The following is a 19,979-nucleotide window of genomic DNA, read 5'->3' as shown; positions in this document are numbered from 1 at the left end:
GGCCCCAGAGCACATTTGTTCAGTAAGCGTCCCAGGTGACTCTTCTCATTGGGGAGGTCTGGAAAGGATGCTCCAGACCAGAGTTCATTTCATAATAACCTGGAGGTTCTTGCCAGCTACACAGATCACACCCCTAGTCTCCCACCCACAAACCAAAGGTGTCTACCTCCTGGCCTGAGATTCTTGAGAGTCCCTATGGTTGGGAGTCACTGCTACTGATAGGGCTGTATCACAGAGTCCCTCCGATGTCTTGGGTGGAACTACAACGCAGTGACCTAAAAGAGTTTCTGAGCAACTGAATATTCTGGAATCAGATGGAAATCCTGCACTTAGATAATTGATCCAGTTCTGCTTCTCCAAAAGCATCTAGACTGGAGCCCCTCACTGCCCTCTGGTGTAGACAGTCTGATTGCCCATGACATTTTGTGGAATAATGGACCTGAATGTCATCCAGTCTCCCAAAAAACAAAAGAAAAAAAGAAGAAAACACCATATGTTTAAAAGCTGACTATTAAAGACATGTGGAAGAGGTACCATATGTAGACAAAGAGGACATTTTTGGGTTACTGCCATGGAAAGAACTGGCTCAACTTGTTTATGTGTTTAAGGCCTAACATTGCTTAGTGTCCCCCGCAGTGAAATTCATGAAGTATGCCTAATACATCTACTCTCAGGAGTAATTTTGTAAATAAGGCCTTTGTCTCTACTTAAGGTATTTATTAGGCATAGAAGTGGTTCAGAAGGCCTGTGCCCCTTGCGTGAAATTGAAAACTTGTGAAATTCAAACATTGTCATTTATTAATGAACAGCCAAGATAAATAATCTTCCCTAAACAATTGGCTTTGGGATATTGCATTTCCAGGATAAATAAAAACATAAATTATACTTATTTTAATATTGCAGAGAGAAGGAACCAACTTAGTAGATGGGTTCATTCTCTAGCATTACAAAAAGGAGAGCCTGCCATTTGCCTCAGCTTAGAATTCTCGTGTGTGTGTGTGTGTGTGTGTGTGTGTGTGTGTGTGTGTGTGAATGTGTGTCGGTGCATGCAGTACTGGGGATTGAACCCATTGGCACTTTACTGCTGAGCTACACCCCCAGTCCTTTTTATTTTTTATTTTCAGACAGGCTTTTGCTAAATTGCTGAGACTGGCCTTGAACCTGTGATCCTCCTGCCTCAGCCTCCTTAGTCTCTGAGATTACAGGTGTGCACCACTGTACCCAGTGTGGGGTCATTATAGAATGAGACATTTAAGGACAGTGCTGCCTGGAGGTGGAAGGCAGGCCTCGAAATGCCTTTACTAACTCATTTTTAGACCCATGATACCATCTTTAGTAAAATACAGTGAAGGATTATTCTTTGATCCTTTGATTCAATAAACATTTCTTAGGCAGTAAGAAGTTTTTTAGCGGGGGTGGGGGCGTATTACTGTGGATTGAACCCAGGGGAGCTCTACCACTAAGATATGTTCCCAGCCTTTCTGTTTTTTTTATTTTGAGACAGGGTATCGCTAAATTGCTACGGCTGGCCTTGAACTTGTGATCCTCCTATTGGGCGCCTTTTGTGGTAGTTTCTGTGATGGATGCTTTCTTGGTCCATCAGAATAACCTCACAGTGAACTCAGTTTAATTTGGGAGGGCAGCAGATAGGTATCTTGTGCAGTATTAAAGCTTCAGTGAAGACATTGTCATTGACTTCACATTCCTAGTTTAGCAGTACCCTGGGCTCTGTGGACATTCATCCTGCTCAAGAAGCCAAACAGCTTAGGTAGAATCTTTATGTGTCGAAGAATCTAGAGGTGGAAGCACCAACCTAAGGCTTCCTGGCTTCTAGGAGTAAAACCAATACTGTACATTCAGATTGTACATGATAGTCTTGAAGCTTCTGCCACATGTTATTTGAATCTCAGCACATAACCAGCATTATAACATTTCTTATATAGAAAAGAAAACAAAGGTTCCAGGAGACTAAGTGCTTTGCACAAAGTCACATGGCTAGGACATCCCAGAGCTAGAACTAGCACTCTGCTTCCCATTCCTGGCTACGTGCTCTTTCCACCAACAGTGAACTCGGTGACCTTGAAACTACCTCCTCCTCTCCAAAGGACCTGCCTCTACTCCTATCTCTCAGTGGTTTAAAAGAAAGTATAAGAAGGTGGACTGGGGATGTAGCTCAGTGGCAGAGAGCTCACTTAGCATGCACCAAACCCTGGGTTCAATTCCCAATACTGCAAAAAAAGAAAAAGAAATAAAGAAGTTACCCAATGAATAGAAGAGCTTGCAGCTGGATTCAAAGCAGCAGCTGGGCCCTTCGGGTAGGTTCCAAGGGTAGGAGCAGAGAGAAGGGGGATGTTTCATCCATGCATTTTGGGTCTTGAGAACACAGAGCCACCTCCTGCATCAGAGGATTATAGAGCTCAGATCTAGGCCTCTTTATTTTAAAAGGAATCCTAGTGGGGATTAATGACATACCCAGGAAGGTTATGGTGAATTTGCAAGTTCATTGAGCTATTTGGTGGTTATTTCTACAACAAGCACTGCTTTTACTTATTTACATTTTTTAAGCAGTCTGAGGGATATAAGAAAGCTATTTTAGTAGCTTTTCTGCCCTAAAGGCCTTTTTTAAACTAAAATGAAACACAATGAGAAGTTAATTCCTTCGTTCAGCTGTTACCCCTAATTCAAGGTTAGGTGACAGCTCCAAGTCTGTCTGACAGTAACATGAGGTCTCCAGGCCCCTCCTAGAGGCCCCTGGGAGCCTTAGCTTTTATATATTTATTTTCATCCTCCTTATGGATGAATTTGATCTTCCTCTAATCCATTATGTACCTTGGGCCCAAAGATAAAGAGATAGGTTTCTGTGCACCCACAAACACCGTCGATCTGGGCTGACTCTATAAATCTGCTCTTTGCCGGAATATAGCAGAAACAAAATATGCTGCTTCCTCCTCCTGGGAGGAATTGGCATTTCTCACACAAGGAAGGGGCAAGAGGAGGTTCTTCTGGCCTTTTTGAACTTGCTTCTTAGCTAGGGAAATGAATAACATCCTGATTGGCCTCAGTGGAATAGGAATTGGGGAGAAGGAGGGGGAGTCCTGGCCCCAAGCTCTAGCCGTGGCCTAGGAATCTCTTTACCCACAGGCGCCAAACTTGGCACACAATGAGACCAGTGAGTCGAGGGGAAATCAGAACCAGATTAGCAGTTATTTGGGCATTTTTCACACTTACTAATGAAGTGGGCTTTTTACAAGGCCTAAGCAGAGCCTCTCCAGGAAGCAGGGCCTCCCCTGCCGTCGTATAGGTGCTAAGGTCTGCGAAGGGAAAGGGCAGAAACAGCCGGGAGCCTTGGCCTGCGCCCTGCAGCTGTGCAGGGAAGGCCCCTGGGTGCTCCACACTCCCACTGGGCTCCTAGACTGGTAGCAGGAGGCATGAATTTCTCTAGTTTGCCTTAATAGGGTGTTAACCCCGTCCCTGGAACTCGTGTTGTTAACAACACACTGCTGGAACTGAGGGAGGACTGGCAGCTGCAGGCAGCTTGAGGCCTGAACTCATGGGGCGGGGAGGGAGGAGGAAGGAAAGGGAGACACCAGTTGCGTGTCAGCTGGATAAAACAGCCACGTGTAGTGGGACCAAGGTTTGTCTGCTCCAGCTTCTGTCACGGCCCATGTTGAATCCCCTCCACGGGCCTCTTCTTCCTTGTTTGTAAAAGAGTAGTTAGAACCAGATATACTCTGAGGGACCAACAGCTAACAAATAGGGGACAGACAGGGTCGGGAGTATGCGGTGCAAGGGGTGATACTCTGGCTTTAGTGTGCCAAGGTGCCCTGGGGGTCTTATTAATTGCAGATTCGGAAGCAGCAGGACTGGGTGGGATCTGGGGTTGGTTTCTAACAAGCCTCCAGGCATGGTGGCTGCTGCCCTGGTAGGGACCACACTTTGATTTTTCTTGTTTGGTTTTTTTTTTTTTTTTTTTGGTACCGGGACTGAACCCAGGAGGCACTTAGCCACTGAGCAATATCCCCAGCCTTTTTTTTATATATTTTGAGACAGGGTCTCACTGAGTTGGTTGGGGTCTTGCTAAATTTCTGAGGCTGGCCTCAAACTCACGATCTTCCTGCCCCAGCTTCCCAAGCCACTAGCAATTTGAGCGAGCACCACCATATCTGGGTGGCCACCCTTGGAATAGCAAAGGTGAAAAGCCCAAGACTGGCCTTTCCAACCCAGGCCCTGCCCCTCACTTTGCTGTACCCCTGAACTTCCTTAGCTGCCAGCTGGGGACTGGAAAGTTGCCTTGTCTCCCTCCCTAGGGGTTTTGTGAGAATCGAGGGACCCAACGCCTGAGGAGCACCTTGCACAGGCTGCGAGCTTGCAGTCTGATGCTGACTGACACCATTGCTTCGCCTTGTGCTGCCTGCGCGTTCCCACAGCTTCTCAACTCTGCCCTACATCCGCCCTGCTTTCCATGCCTGGGTGGCTGAGTCAGTGTGACCAGCCAAAACACTTTGACATGTCAAGGCAGGAAATGACAGTTCCCAGGCACCCGCATTCAGGTGTGGAACGGGCCCTGAACACACTTTGTGTGATAAATTCAAATGATACCCCACTGAGCCCGCACCACCCTCCAAGGCTGCAGACCAGGAAATGAGGCTGAAAGTCAGGGAAGTCCCCGTAAGACCAGGGGCCTGGGCCAGGACCTGTTGGTTTCAGCAGTGTCGGGCATCTGTCCACGCCACGTTCAGCTCTGTGCCCACCTCGGGCAGCTCTGTGGGGTGTAGGTTTGCTCAGGGAGACCTTCACAGTGGGTTCCATAAATACCCTGTGAGGTGAGAAGCTGAGGCCAAACCTCTGCCCACCCTGAGCCTCAGTAAAGGGGAGTTGACAGCATCCATTCTGCCCAGGGTAGACGTGACTGTGATCCCACAGTCAAAATGAAATCATATGTGAAAATACACCAAGTGTCCTGAACAACGTCTGCTCCAGTGGCCTCTCCTCACTGCCCAAGTCATGGACATCCTGGCTTTGTGCTTGTTTGCACAGGGTCTTCCACCCACCCCAGCCACCCCAGCTCCAGGGCAGGCCCCTCCACTGTCCCTACAGTGCTGCCTCCCTCTGACCCTTCTTAGGCCTAAGGCCACACCTCTGATGCACAGCTTCAGCTTAAAGACCTAGACACTGGGGAACCTGTTACACACACCGCCCCTGTGTGCGAACGCCATGCCAGGACAGATCTTCAGTCCAACATCCCTGCTGCTGAAAACCTGGACTTGCCCTGTGAAGTGAGAACTGATGATTGAGATGGCAGAAGGATATGGGAGACTGTCCACACTGCAGGTAGAAATGCCAGCCTGTGATTCCAGCTGCTGGGGAGGCTGAGGCAGGGGGATCACTGGAACCCAGAATTCAGGTCAGCCTGGGCCACATAGCGAGACCCCCATCTCAAAAATAAAAAATAAATTTTAAAAAGAAATAAAGAAATAGACACCATTTTAAAGTTAGGCAACTATTCAAATAACACAGCCAAAAAATGGGTGAGCTGTTAAACCACGCAGTCCACCTTGCAGGCACATCCCGACCCTCCTCATCCTTCCCCAGGGCTCCTGCCCCATGGGCTAGAGAGCCTTGGCTTCAGATAGGATCCTGTTCACCAGCCCATCCCTCCCTGGCCTTTGAGATTCTCCAGGTCCAGCAGCAGCCTGGCCTGCAAACCTGACACCTCAGTCATGTGGGACAACAGAGAATTCTTACTCAGAAGACATGCAGATCCTTAGGGAAGAGAGGAAAGGGTCAAAAATAATCCTAAAGGACAAGCCACACTCATGTCTGTGTGTACGTTGGGTTCCACATCAGAAATCCAGTGATGATCTATCTGATGGTTTTTGAAAGATCTTCTTTAATTAATAAAAGCATAAGACTTCTTGGCCCCAGGTTTCAGACTTCAGAGTTCTCACTTATCTTTCCTGTGGAGCACAGAAAGTACTGGGCTTAGGTGGGCAGCTGCCCAACTGCAAGAAGCACTTCAAAATTCTGGCTTGGGGAGCTGGGGATATAGCTCAGTTGGTAGCGTGCTTCCCTCACATGTACAAGGCCCTGGGTTCAGTCCCCAGCACCCCCCCAAAAAAAAATTCTGGCTTGGGGGGTGGGATGTAGCAAAGTAGTAGAATGCTTGCCCAGCATGCCCGAGGCCCTGGTCCAGTCCCCAGCATAAAGAAAATGAATGAATGAATTAGTTAGTTAATTAATTCTGGAATAGGAAGACTGAGCTATACACACTGGTAATGCATCCAAACTTCAAAATCAATTTTTAGCATGAATTTTAGTGGGGAAATCATAATCTTTGGAGCCAGATGAACCTAGAACCCTTACTATGCCCTTGACATTGTCTGATATTGTCATTTTTGAGCAGAAATCTTATTTCTCTTTGGCTTAGTCTTCTGATCTGCAAATGTTGGTTAATAGCTCCATCCTTGTGAAGTTGTAGGGGAGGTTTGAAAGAGGTTTGGTGCACGTCACGTGGCTATGCCTGGCACGTAGTAGGCACACAGCAAATGCTAGCTCTCGTTACCTTTCCTGACATCTGATCTGACCCAAGACCTAATTCCCACTTGGCACTGGAACTACCCTAGGGAAGCCAGGTGCGCGTTTGCTGTCTTGAGAGATACAGTTCCGGGGAGCTTTTCCATCCCGGGAGCTGTCAGGTTTCCGGGGACAGCTTGTCGCACCGTGTGTCCTGAGCTGCGCTATAGGAATCCAACAGCACGGTGTTGCGTGGACGTTCCCCCTCCGCCCTCAGAAGCAGGCCAGGGCGTCCTGGAGGCAGTGTTCCCACTGTGGCCTCCCTGCGGGATGCTTCTTCACTGTCCACCTGGACGTGGAAGCCATGATCACGTCAGGTCTGAAGCAGAGGAAGAAAGGGTCTCTGGGATCCCTCTTGCTCTCTGCAGCTCCCCTGGGCCTGACTGAGTGTGGAGCCAGTCGAAACTCTCGCGACTGGGGTCTGCGGTGCTGACTGGTCTCTTGGGCTCACAGGCAGACAGCAGGGGCCTGCTCAGTGACCTCGTGATGTGTGAAGGGCCAGGCATCCCTGATAATCATGAAAGGGTGTCTCCTAAAGCCGCTGTCCTGTTTATCCAAAGGATAGAAGGGGGTGGGGGTAGGGGACCAAAGGGCACAGGTAAAAGACTTTTAAAATCGACCCTTCCAGAATTGTTCTAGAACTTTGTGATCTGATGTAAGCTATTTGTACAGAGTGGAATTCTTTCTGCCATTTTTCACACACAAGTCAGTGCACATTCCTGATAGAAATTAAAAAGAAATATGTCATACGTACACAGGGATGAATCAACATCGCGTGCAGCCAGCCACAGCCACTGGGAGAAGAGTCAAACACGGGCCATGGAGCCGCAGGCTCGCCTGCCCCCACCTGAGTCAAGCCTGCACACAGGGCTGGACAGGGGAGGCCGCTCACAAGGTCAGGCCTCCCCTCACTTGCTTCTTATAAAAGGTTGTGTCCTGCTCTCCGTGGGCATTTTTGTCTCAACTTTTTCTTGTCTTGCCTTTTTCTTTTTCCTTTTCATTTAGAAAGGTAAAGGGTCCTTTGTAGTTCAATACCCAAAGAAAACCATGGTTCTCATTTTGTCAATAATTGTTAGAATGCTTTTCTATGCTTCTTTTATGTTAGTCAATAATAACTATAGACTTTTGTCTTACTTTGTTTATTTAAAAATTTCTAAAGTATTTATCATATAGAGTACGTGTTTAGCATGCACAAGGCCCTGGGTTCAATTCCCTGCACTCCTAAAAAAAAATGTTTCCCCTATTATAAACATTCATTTTTCGTGACTACCTAATATTCCACTGCTGGAATGAAGTATGATTTACTTAACAAATACCGTTTTATCAAGTTATGTTCAAGTGGAAATGTGTATGTTTATACATGGAGGTTTCTTGGCTTCCTAGATAATTTTCTTTGGCTAAATTTCTGAAAGTGGCATCCCTAGATCAGTAGTTGGGCATGTTTTTAATTCTTCATACATACTGCCAAAGTGCCCTTCAGATAGTGGAGACCAGTGCTATTTCTGCCAACAGTGGGTCATCTCACTCCATCCTTAGTTGAGTATGATTCTGTATATTAATTAAAGAATTTAGGGAGCTGCAAAGTTCTATCCCGATTTTCAGTTATGGGGAGATCCCTGGGCTATCAGGAAACTACCCTTCACCAGAGGTACGAAGCCACTTCTCCCACTTCTGCTGTGTCAGATCTACATCTGCAAAGAAGTGGTGCACCTAAAGCTCCTTGTGTGCCTTGGCTCCCCAGCAAAGGCCCTTGCTGTGCAATTGATACATACCCGGTCAAGCTTGGTGAGCTGCTGTGGCTGCTCCCCACCCCATGTTGCTCCTCCGACTGGCCCAATTTTCTTCCATCACTTTCTAAGCCTTTCACAGATACCCCAGCCCCTAAAAGGAACTTCTCACAGAGCTCTGGAAAAATCCTATGTGTTTGCACGGCCCTGTGCAGCTTTACAAGGCACATGTCAAAACACAAAATTATAACAAAATTTAGTTACAGATGAATTAGCTTTTATTTGCAATTTGTGAATGCAGAGAGTTTCCACAGAATAGAATGAGCGCTCCCACTGGGAAACTGCAGAGCAGTAGGTTTTGTAATTTGGGAACAAGAAAACAGAACAACAGGGGGAAAGCTGATTGCTTAACATCAGTTGCTTCCAGTTGCTCTTCTATAAGGAATGAAGTAGAGGGGGCTTCTTATTACACTGACCCTGGCAGACTAGAATCTCCTGGCTTTTGTTTTTGTGGAACTGGGGATTGTGGAACTGGGGATTGAACTCAGGGGTGTTCTATCACTGAACTACATCTCCATCCCTTTTTATTTTTTTAATTTTGAGATAGGGTCTAGCTAAATTGCCAAGGCTGGACTCAAACTTGTAATCCTCCTGCCTGAGCCTCCCAAGTGACTGGGATTACTATTGCACTCAGCTAGAATTTCCTTTTTAGGAAAAACTACTCCGTTTGGTGATCTATCTGCTTCCTGAAAGTTTCCATTTGATTCTGTGGCATTTAACATGAGTGGCTTAATCTTGATTCCGTCAGATCTCTTGGGGCCTAATGTAAGAGTTCAGTACAACACAGTGGCCTCCTTTAATTAGCATGTTCACGCATACTATCTGATCTCATGCTCACAATTACCCTGGAAAGCACATATTCATCTCCCTGTTTTATAGGTGTATTATTTTCCAAGGGCTGCTAAAACAAATCACCATAAAGTTGGTGACCTTAAACTCAGAAATTTATTCTCTCATATTTCTGGAGGCCAGAAGTTCAAGTTCAAGCTGTAAGTAGGGTCACGCTCCCTTCAAAAGCTCTAGAGGAGAACACTTCCTTGCCTCTGTTGGCTTCTGGTGGTTCCTGGCATCCACTGGTTTGCAGCAGCATGACTCAGACCTCCTCCTCTGTCTCCACATGGCCTCTTCCCCCTATGTCTACCACCCTCCCTCCTTCCTCTTGAAAGGACACCGGTTCTTGGTGTCGTCATCACTTGGGAGGATCTCATTTTGAGATCATTAATTATGTCTGCAAATGAGGTCCTATTCGGAGTCTGCAGCTGAACATATCTTTTTTTTTTTTTTTTGTAGGGAATACACCAGTCAACCACAGTAATAGGTAAAGTAACCAAGGTCCAAAGAGGAGAAATGACTTCCCCTAGGTCATATAGAAAGTATCAGGAAATGGCATTTGAACCCAGGTCTTCTGCTTATCATCTACCTTTAATTAGGCAAAAACAAGACTCTTATAGTATAACTACTTGATCATTATTTGGTTCATTGAAAATGAAATTTGGTAGCTTTTGCCCTAAGGTACCTCAAACATCATTTCACCATTTGCCTGTTAGCATTTTTTTGTTAATTACATTGAAACCATTATTTCCAATGTGAACCCCTTAAGTGGAAGTCGTTCATTTATTTCACACAGGGTTAAGACCCAGAAGGGATTAGCGACTTGCCCAGAATAACCAGAAAAGTCAAGTGTTGGTCTGTCCTCTCTGCTCGAAGTTTGAGGCAGACATTATTGCAGTTGTAAAGGGGCCTCACTGTCAAAGTGACTGACTACTCTGTGTTAAATTGCGAACACCCTTAGTGCCTCGGTGACTGTTGTGTGGCCTCTTCCCTGCTCCGCAGCATTGATGCTGGCCACACTCGGGGCCCACTCACGAGCTCTGACCAGTGAGCGCTGTGCCGCTGTTACCACACCTGGCACCTTCGCCACCCCTGTCATCTTCAGCCTTAGTCCAGGCGTGTCTTTGCTGTTCCAGCTCCTCTCCCTTTATCTTTGCTCAATTCACATCCTAACCCAAAAAGTAGGTCCTTGGAAAATAACCTGATGCCCCAAATCCAAACCCCAAGCCCATACCTCACAAACATGGCTTACCAACTGTCACAAGTTCATTAAGCATTAGATGACCTGAGTCAGAAGAGATTTCTGGAGGCAGGTATGGTGACACACACCTGTAATTCCAGCTACTGGGCAGGCTGAGGCAGGAGGGTCACAAGTTTCAGGCCAGTGGGGACAACTTAGTGAGACCCTGTCTCAAAATAAAAAGGTGTGGGGGTGTAGCCCAGTGGCAGAGCACGTGCCTAGAATGTTGGAGGCCCTGGATTTAGTTCCCAGCATTGCAAAGAAAAAAACAAGATTGCTGGAGTCCCAGTCCCTTTGCTATGTTCACATCTCTCTGTGGATGTGGAATCATACAATCCCTCTTCACTTAACAACCGCGATATGTTCTGAGAAACCCGTCATTAGGCCATTTTGCTCTGCCACATCAGGAGCGCACAGGTGCAGCCGCGATGGTGTAGCCAGTCACACTGCGTGGCCTCGTGATGCCATCAAGAGAGGCGGAGAGCACAACATGAGCCAGGCTGCTCCTGCACAATGCAACACACTGTTTTATAGCAGACTTGTTTTTATAAGTAGAAGGATTAGATTACAAAAATAAGTAAAATTACAAAAATAAGTAGAGTAGGTGCAGAAGCCAGTAACAGTCATTTGCTGTCAGGTGTCGTGTGCTTTACGTAACAGTGTGCGCTATGCTTTTGTGCCACTGACAGCACAGTAGTAGGTTTGTTTCTACCAGCATCACTACAGACACGTAAGTGATGCATTATTCCGTGATGTTATCATGGCCATGAGATCACTAGTGACAGGAATCTGATAAGACTGCTGCCTTTTTTACTTTATTTATTTATATATTTGTTTAGTTATTTATAATTACCACTGAGCTGTGCCCCAACCCTTTATTTTTATTTTGACACAGGTCTCACTGCCCTGGCTAACCTTGACCTTGTGATCCTCTTGCCTCAGCCCCCCAGGTAGCTGGGATTACTATGCCACCACACCTGGTGGGACCACCAATCCCTCATTGACTAAAACATGGCTGTGCAATGCATGATCATGGTTATTTTGGGAACCAAACTAAAGGATGGAGAAGGAAAGATGTCGTCCTCGTATCTCTCACCCTACCTGACATAGAATATATTGACAAAATGAAATATGCTTGCAGACACACCTAGTGACTTAGCATATTGGAGTCCTCCAGAGAACCAGAACTAATAAGAGATTTGACAGATATGTAGGCAGGTAGATAAATGAATATTATGGGAATTGGCTCATGTGATTATGGAGACTGAGCAGTCCCACTGTCTCCCATCTGCAAGCTGGAAAACCAGGGCATCCAGTGGTGTAGTCCATTAGAGTCTAAAGACCTGATGACCTAGGTTGCTGATGGAGTAGGTTGTGATCCAAGTCCAAGGGCCTGAGGGCCAGGGGCTGATGGCTGAAGGCACAATCTGAGCCTGAAGATCACCAATGTCCACAAGCAGGAGATAATAATGTGCCAAGTCAGGACAATATTTTCCTCCCTCCACTTTTTTATTATATTCAGACCCTCAATTGGATGAAACCCACACATATCAGTGAGGGGGGATCATCTATGTTCAGTCTACTGATTTGATCTTCCACAAATACCCTCACCAGCACATCCAGAAATATTTTACCAACTGTCTGGGCATCCCTTAGCCCAGTCAAATCAACACATAAAACTGACCGTTGCTCCAGGGAAATCTACTGTCCTCAGCCTGTGCTTCTGTGAACTGCCTACAGTGTGGCTACAGGTATGCTTCCCACAGTGCCAGTCTTCCGCTCAGTTTGGCAGACAGTTCGGTAAGCTGGACAAGAGGCTGTCTAGCAGTTACCGTCATCCTGCCGGTGATCATTATTCAGTTGTCACAGGTGTCATTATTTCAGTTATTACCCACCCAAAAGGGCTTGTATCTTGAAGAGCATCATTTAATGCAGGTTTTGCTTTCAGTATCTGGCTTCCCTGGTGGCTAGAAATCTGATCAACAGGTTCTCACAAAGTCCAAATCCTGGATGGATCTAATTGACACAAAGCGGAGACTGTCCCACAGATTCGTAAATAGCAGGGTGTGATTAGACACTATCAGTATAGAGGAGCATCCCACCTGCCTCCCTCCACTTCCACCCCTGGGCTCCCTTGCCCCTGTGACAATGGTGTACAAAGGCAGAGCACGTGCTCCCAGGCCTCCCCAGCAGCCGCCAGCTTACCAGCTGTCACAGCATGCCTTTAATGGGTTTGTGAAACCCAGGAACCTGACCCATTTCTCCTCTGGGGAGAGCATAACACAAGATGCCAAGCTGGATTCAGGAAGCTCCACCTGTGTGAGACCAGTTTCCTCTGCCTTCCCGGGCAGGTGATTGTGGTTTATCCAGTTCCTAGAATCTCCAGATCTAAAATAAGTGCACAGAAGGCAGCAGGGTAAAATTGTGGCATTGTTTTTTGCTCACTTGCCGTCATATTCTTTCCTTTTATTTAATTTTAATTCCATTTTCTGCCCACCCCAGCCCTAGATGTGCAGGCTCTGGTTCCCCTACCCAAAGGGTGTTGACTCTGCAGTGAAGGTCCGATTTCCCAGATCAATGAATGAACACATCTGTTCTGAGCAAGCATGTTAGACAGAGTCCTGTGTAGAGGAAGCCATGCCCTGAGGAGCTTCTAGTTCAGTTGGAAAAGCAGATCATGTGGAAGGATGAGGCAGCATAAGAATCCGGCCATAGGAATGATCTGTGGGATTCCTAGATTAACCTGAGTCCACAGGTTAAGGAAGGGCTTCAGAGGCATCCGTAAACTTCTGATGTATATGCAAACATGCATTTCCATGGGTAAATTCATAGCTTCACTCCAAAAGTATTATCAGAGTCAGTGGCAAAGCATTTATTATGCCTCAGATAGTTGCTCAAGGTTTCACTGAGCAGGTCAGATGTGAACTCAGTCTTGGAATTGGAATTCAGAGTAACAGGGAGCCCTACAGGGAAAGATTTCCAGGCGGCATCATGGGAAGTTACCTTTCATCTAGTTACCTTTCATCTCTCAAACTCAGTAAGATATAAATCTGTAAAATGTTGATGATCACTGCTTCCCAGAGTTTTGTGAAGGACTATAAGCCTCTCTTTTTTTTTTTCCTTGTCTCATGCTGTTTCCCATACCTCAGTGCAATGTTCAACTCCTATCATAGTAAATACTAATCAATTAATCAATATTTGATGAACATGTAACTTAACTGAAATAGTCAACATGAGAACAAAGTATTGCTTCAGCAAAAGATCTTCATTGTCCCAGGCAAGAAGAGGCACACACCTGTAATCCCTGCAACTTGGGAGGCTGAGGCAGGAGGATTGTAAAAGACAAGGCAAGTCTGGGCAACTTACTGAGACCCTATGTCAAACTTTTAAAAAGTAAATAAAAAGGGCTGGGGTTGTAACTCAGTGGCAAAGTACCCCTGGATTTAATCCCAGTACCCAACACACACACACACACACACACCAAAAAAACCTTCGTTGCTAAGCACGTGTTTTTGGTGCATTGAGAGAGTAGGCAGGTGATCAGTAGCTGTGCCCTCAACACTGATAAAATGTGCAGTTTCCTAAGAGCCCAGAAGTGACCTCACCCTGCAAGAGCTCGGCCTCTTCACCCCAGCGCCTGCTGATCTGCACGCACTCGCAGCCCTGCGGTCCCTCCAGGGTCCTGCTGCCCTCAGCCAGGTGGCTATCAGGGGAGGACGGGAAGAACACAACAGGGTTGGGGGGGTTGCAGGGCCTCCAATGGGATTCCTCCTCCATGGGTGAGAGGGATCACTGATTGTTCCCTCTGTCACTTCTCAGGACAGCAGAAATGACAGAGTGCTCCTTTGCTGAACACTTTTGGTGTCTCCCACCTCCTCCCTGCAATTTCCTAGCCTCACTGTTGCTGAGAGAACTTCAGCCAATTTGTCTTCTTCTGTGTGCTAGCCAGTGGACAGGGGGACTCATCGTCATCGGTACTGAGATACTGCAAGAGGCTGGGCCAGTTGAGAGAGGAAAGGTTTTGTAAAAGGCACTGGTTGAAGGTGACAGGAATTCTCAAACCGAGTTGGGAAAAGACAGAGGCGATTTTTGCTTAAAGCAGTTCTCCACGGCAGGTGCCGCTAAGGGAAGCCATGTGGGAGCTGACAGAATGAGCTCTGAAGAATTAAGAGCCCGTGTTCCAAATCTGTCACTTAGAGATTTTGAGCATGTCACTTAATCTCTCTGAGCTTCTAGCTCCTCCTCCATATATTAAGATGGTACCTACCTGTATGGCTCAGGATCACAGTGATAGTAAGGAGGCCTCAAGCAATATAAAGGTATGGATACCTGTTGTTGTTAACAGGTACATGAGCACACCTGCTGTGTAGAGGGCACCTTGTGTGTGTCAGGTGCTTTTACACTTATCTGACACTGTCCTCACAGAAGCCCTCTGTGGTGTATTGGTTTTCCATTTGCAAGAATGAGGAATCAGGCTCCTGCAGCTAACATGTGTCAGAGTCTACATCTAAGTCTAGGTCTGTTTCCATTCTCACTGTTAAACTAGCTCATGATTCCTCTCCTATGTACTATTACTTTGTCCATTAAAATATCCCATACTCCCCTGGCATCCTTTCTAGAGCAGCCCTGCTCTTGTGAAGCGAGAAAGAATGGTCACTCTCTTGAGGTTTCTGGACTCTGAAACCTCTCTGTAAGGAAGCCGAGTACACAGAGGAGGACTATGTTTTCTTGTCATCCTCCCTTCTGATGTCACTAAGCACAAGTGCCCCAGGCAAGACCCTTCAGGAAAACAGCAAGGCCTAGCTCTTCACCTTGTCAGGTAGACTGGGGTGGGGGCGAGGCACTGAAGGGAAGCACAGACTCCTAGTGGGAACCCTGCTCGGTCTCTCTTCCTTTGAGACAAGGCAAGGAGGTGTTGGTTCTACTCAGGAGATGGAAAAAAACATAGCTGGGCGTGGTAGTGGGTGCCTATAATCCTAGTGGCTGGGGAGGCTGAGGCCAGAGGACCAAGTTCAAAGCCAGCCTCAGCAACTTAGTGAAGCCCTGAGGAACTTAATGAAACCCTGTCTCAACAACAATAACAAAACACAAAAAAGGTCTAGGGATGTGGCTCAGTGGTTAAGCACTTCTGGATTCCATCACTGGTACAAAAAAATATCTATAGAGAGAGAGGAGGTAGAGGGATTGCCTGACTCACTTAATGAGTGGGCATAAAACCAAAGGTTAGTTTACAGCCTCAGCCCATGTGTCTGTGGGGAGCTGGGTTCCTGGGGTTGTTGCTAAGGGTGAAGTGTTGGCCCCCAATCCTTACGCCTACGTCCTGAACCTACGTGATTGAGAGAGAATGTGGGATAGGGCTGCTTCCCATTCTAGAGTTCCATCTGACAAGCCCATCCAAGCAACACACTCCCAAGGTGGGCTTCCCCTTGGGGAGGTGCATACGTAGCTACTGCCCATTCTCCCAGTGCCAGGAATCTATCCTACAATTAGGTAAGAGATAAATCAAAACAAAACTTGGCTGATGAAATTCAGGAGCCATCAGTGACCCTTGCCACACATGCAAATCCCAGCAGGCTGAACAAGAGCCTTTGTCTGGTCAGGAGAGTTCAGGATTATCTGGCCCACTTTGCTGATGTATGGAGGCACCGGCTGTCGGAGTGTTTACTAACCGTTATCACCTCAATGCTTTGGCCATTATCAGAGACAGGGCCGCCTGCCGGGGCTGGGGCTCGCACCCTCTCTATTACCACCTGTCATTGGCAGAGAGTGTGCGCTGACACTGCCCAGTCCTGCCCGCCCAGGGAAGATAGTTTCTGACGGCTGATCAAAGAGGAGAAGCAAGGCCTGATAAAGAGTGTGTGTTTCATGTACTTTTAACTTTGGGAAACATTGGCATTTGCATTTTTTCCTCATCTTCCTGGTGCTGGTAGAAACCAAGCCCAGTATAGTAGGTTCAGTTACCTAATCGCTGGGGAAATGGTATGTGCTTAAAGCAACAGAGCATGACCATAATCTCCTTTGGAGAGAGTGGATGAAATAAGCTTTCACAGAAGACTTGCTGTAGAATAAAGTAGAATAATTTAAATTTGGACTTTGAAGTGATCTTGCATGTGAGATCTAATCTTGGCACTTAGCAGAACACCATGTACTTTTTGGAACTGGGAGCAGCTTTGGATTAAGGAAGAACCCTTGCTGAAGATGTTGTGACCCAAGTGTATTGCTGTACCCCTAAAATGGTGCCCCATTATGCCCATATCCCTGAGCAGCTGGGAGATACATATTTTTTTTTTGAGACTGTCTGCAATGGGGTAGGATAAGAGAATGAGTTCTAGACTGAGACATCAACAGATATGAGTTCTCATACCAAGTCTGCCACAAATCTGCCATTTATTCTTAGGCCATAACTTCTCTGAGGTTCGACTGTAAAATGAGGTATAAGTTACAGGATGCAATGGTTTAGAAAGCTATTTTGTTTTTGTTTAGGGCAAGTGATCCTTTCTTTAAATGAAATTTTAGGTGGAGTCCCATGTGTCATAGAGGAAAAAGTAGAGAAGTTTGGGTTGAATCCTGTCGCTCCTCAGAAACAGTTTTCAAACCCATCTGCCTCAGTGACGTGGAGGTCACTCCCCGGAGACGCTCACCCTGACCCAGTGGCCTGAACTCTTTTGCTCTGTGCTGCACACCCTTGTCTCATGCTGTCCTGACTGCCCTTCGTCCATCCCGTAGGACTGAAGTGGCCCAGGGCACAGAGGGGCATTGGTGGTAGGTTGACCAAAAGAATGGCCTGCCCTCTGAAGGCATGGACTTAACGTCACATGTCCCATGTGTGCCACAGGTACCTTTGACCGGAGTGTGACCCTGCTGGAGGTGTGCGGGAGCTGGCCTGAGGGCTTCGGGCTGCGGCACATGTCCTCCATGGAGCACACAGAGGAGGGCCTCCGGGAGCGGCTCGCTGATGCCATGGCTGAGTCACCAAGCCGGGACGTCGTGGGATCAGGAACAGGTAAAGGTGTCATTAGACTCGTACCCTGAATTGGTCCTGACTGGCGCTTGTTGAGCTTCTTTGGCAGAGAGAAGTTTTGTGTTCGTTTTTGCCGTTTGTTTCTCTAGTTGGCACTCTGAGTGCTGTCCATTTTAGAAGCTTCTAGTGTCGGGATGTTCTCAGTGGAACTGTCCCCTCCTACATGGAATAGCTCATAAGGAAGTGCCGCGAGAAACACAATACAATTGTGTAAGTTGCTTGGGGAAGGGAGGCCCCAAGTTTGCCAGCAGCACTCAGGCATCGAGTCTGGTGCAGCTCACCTTCTTCATCCACACTCCACGCTTTATAGATTGGCGAGTGTTAGTGGGACCTGCCAGGCTAGGAGGGAGCCAGCAGTGTGGCTCAGCCCCCAGCCAGCTTTTTCTTATGCTGCCTTTGGCTCTATACTCTTGCCTCTGAGAGGGTCCAGCAACCAGGGTCTAGGGTGGCTTCCTGCATGCATAGGGCAGTGAGAAGATATATTTAGATGAGGAGTGAGTCTTGGCCCAGGCACACATGTGTACATGTACACACACACACACACACACACACAACACGCACGCACTCACAGACACTCTCCTATGCTCTCAGGAAAGAACACAATCCTTCCATCTCTGTACAGCTCTAAAACAGGCTGCCTCTCCTTTTTCCAAAATATTGCCACCCTCTCTGTCTCTTGCTGTTAGTGACTACTCCAGCCCCGCATTTGTGCCAGCACAACAAGCTTTGTTCCCACTTGCTGAGGTTAGTGGGGACTTTTAATTGGGTTTAACTGGAGGCCTTTCCTCTCTTGCTTGCCTGAGTCCTTCAAGACTCTTAGGCCTTGCTGTGAACAGCTCCATCCTGCCACCTACGCCTATCTAGAAAGAGGATCCCAGTGAGGAGAAACTTAAACCCTTGGGGAAGGTCCTGAAGGAGCACTGGGGCTGGGCTTGGAGCGCCTGACGTGCTCACACCATCTCACTGCCCTGGGACTCCTCTGGGTCTTTAGATATTTGAGTTCAGCAGTTAGGCTTCCCTTCTCTTGTTCCCCAGCCCAGGCCAGTCCCTCTGATCCTGCACCAAGAAGGCAGAGACATCACCTCCACAGCACTAACATAGCAACTTGCCCCTGGTGCCTGTGCCATCCTTGGCAAATGAACAGAATGGAATGAATGGGGATGGAAGGGAGGAAGAGAGGAGTTTGGCTGGATATCAGGGCCTGGGGATGGCCACCTTTGAAGACTGGCCCCCTCTACACCCTCTTCTTCCCTGGAAAGAAAGATGTGGGCCTTAGAAGCTGCAACAAGCCTTATCCCACAACACTGTGCACACGCACGCGTACACACACACACACACACACACACACACACACACACACCCATAGACACATCACTCTACCATGGCAGCCTTAGCCTCATGCCCCAAACTCATGGGTGATGCATCCTCAGGCCATTGCTGTCGCACCTGGATAAGGAGCAACTCTGCCACTTCCCAGCCCCTGAGCCCAGACTCCTTCGGAGCTGCCTAAAGAACAGAAACTCCCCCCTTCCTGAACCTTGCCTTTCTACATAGCCACTCACTACATATTGGAGAACCTAGCTAGCCAAGGCTCCAGTGAACCAGAGCCTGGTGTCCCTGGGCTCACCCCAGGAGCCTCCCTTCCCGAGGCCCGGAGAGCTCCTGGACAGGCGTTGTCGGCAGCTTCCTTCTCAGAAGCCCCATGGCACCTCAGAGTCATTGAGCAGGGAGATCTGAAAGCGCCTTCAGTCAGAGTTGTGGCGCTTCTACCTGGCATAGACAGAAACCCGGGCAAAACTGGCAGCGTCCATCTGCCAGACAGCTGAGGGATTCAGGAGAGTCCTTGTGGCCTTAAGCAGGTTTATGAAATTAAAAAGAATGAAAAAAAAAGAAAGAAAGAGGAAATTAAAACTGCATGACCCACAGGTCAGAAAATAGGAGACTCCCTTTTTTTCAGCAGAGGGATTTTGTTTCTTCCTCAAACTGTCACTAAAAGAGATTCAGTTGGTCTTTTTTGACCATATTAGATGTATGAGTTTTTTTGTTTTTTTGTTTTTGGGTTTTTGTGGGTTTTTTTGTTTTTTTTTTTTTTTTTTTTTTTTTGCCTCTGCCTCATTTTAAAGGCCAGTAAGTAAAGCAGATACTATGGAAGTTAGACCAGTTCCCTTCTCCATTCTTGAGAATCACTTTTCACATTTTCCAACTAGAGATAAAGTATCAGCCTGGTAAGCACAGCCTGGTCCACCTATGGCAAGGACAGCCTACTTAGAGATAGCCAGGGAAACACAGTACCGCATGGGTCAGAATTTCCAGCAAGTCACCCTTTGCCCATAGCAACCTCTGTCCCTCTCTTTCTTCCCACAGCCCTACTTCTTGGTGGCTCATAGGACAAACACATAGGGTGACATGGAGTGTTTGCCTCTGCTGGGTACTCTGATGTACCAGAGATAAGTCAGTTCCTTTAATGCCTCCCAACAGGCCCTTCAGGTGATAGAGCAACCAGGGCTGATGCTTCTTTATCAAAGTA

General features: G+C 47.3%; 1 protein-coding gene and 1 long non-coding RNA gene across 9 annotated transcripts in view; one reads left to right on the top strand and one right to left on the bottom strand.

The window, feature by feature from the left end:
• The window catches only part of LOC110597791 (uncharacterized), a 57,196-nt gene that overhangs the window by 11,910 nt on the left and 25,307 nt on the right, over positions 1-19,979 (bottom strand). The window contains exon 4 of the long non-coding RNA XR_013436172.1: positions 2,262-2,395. This is a non-coding gene — a long non-coding RNA (uncharacterized LOC110597791). The remainder of the gene's footprint in view (positions 1-2,261; positions 2,396-19,979) is intronic.
• Bcas3 (BCAS3 microtubule associated cell migration factor) overlaps positions 1-19,979 on the top strand; it is a 573,169-nt gene that overhangs the window by 532,135 nt on the left and 21,055 nt on the right. For all 8 annotated transcript variants that reach the window (XM_005321544.5, XM_078042365.1, XM_040269079.2 and 5 more), the window contains one exon: positions 17,267-17,434. In XM_005321544.5, coding sequence (XP_005321601.2) covers positions 17,267-17,434 — 168 coding nt within the window. The remainder of the gene's footprint in view (positions 1-17,266; positions 17,435-19,979) is intronic.

This window comes from Ictidomys tridecemlineatus, chromosome 3 (genome assembly GCF_052094955.1).
Source record: "Ictidomys tridecemlineatus isolate mIctTri1 chromosome 3, mIctTri1.hap1, whole genome shotgun sequence".
NCBI classification, from domain to species: Eukaryota; Metazoa; Chordata; class Mammalia; order Rodentia; family Sciuridae; genus Ictidomys; species Ictidomys tridecemlineatus.
The sequence above is the reverse complement of the archived record's forward strand: the minus strand, read 5'-3'. Positions and strand labels throughout refer to the sequence as shown.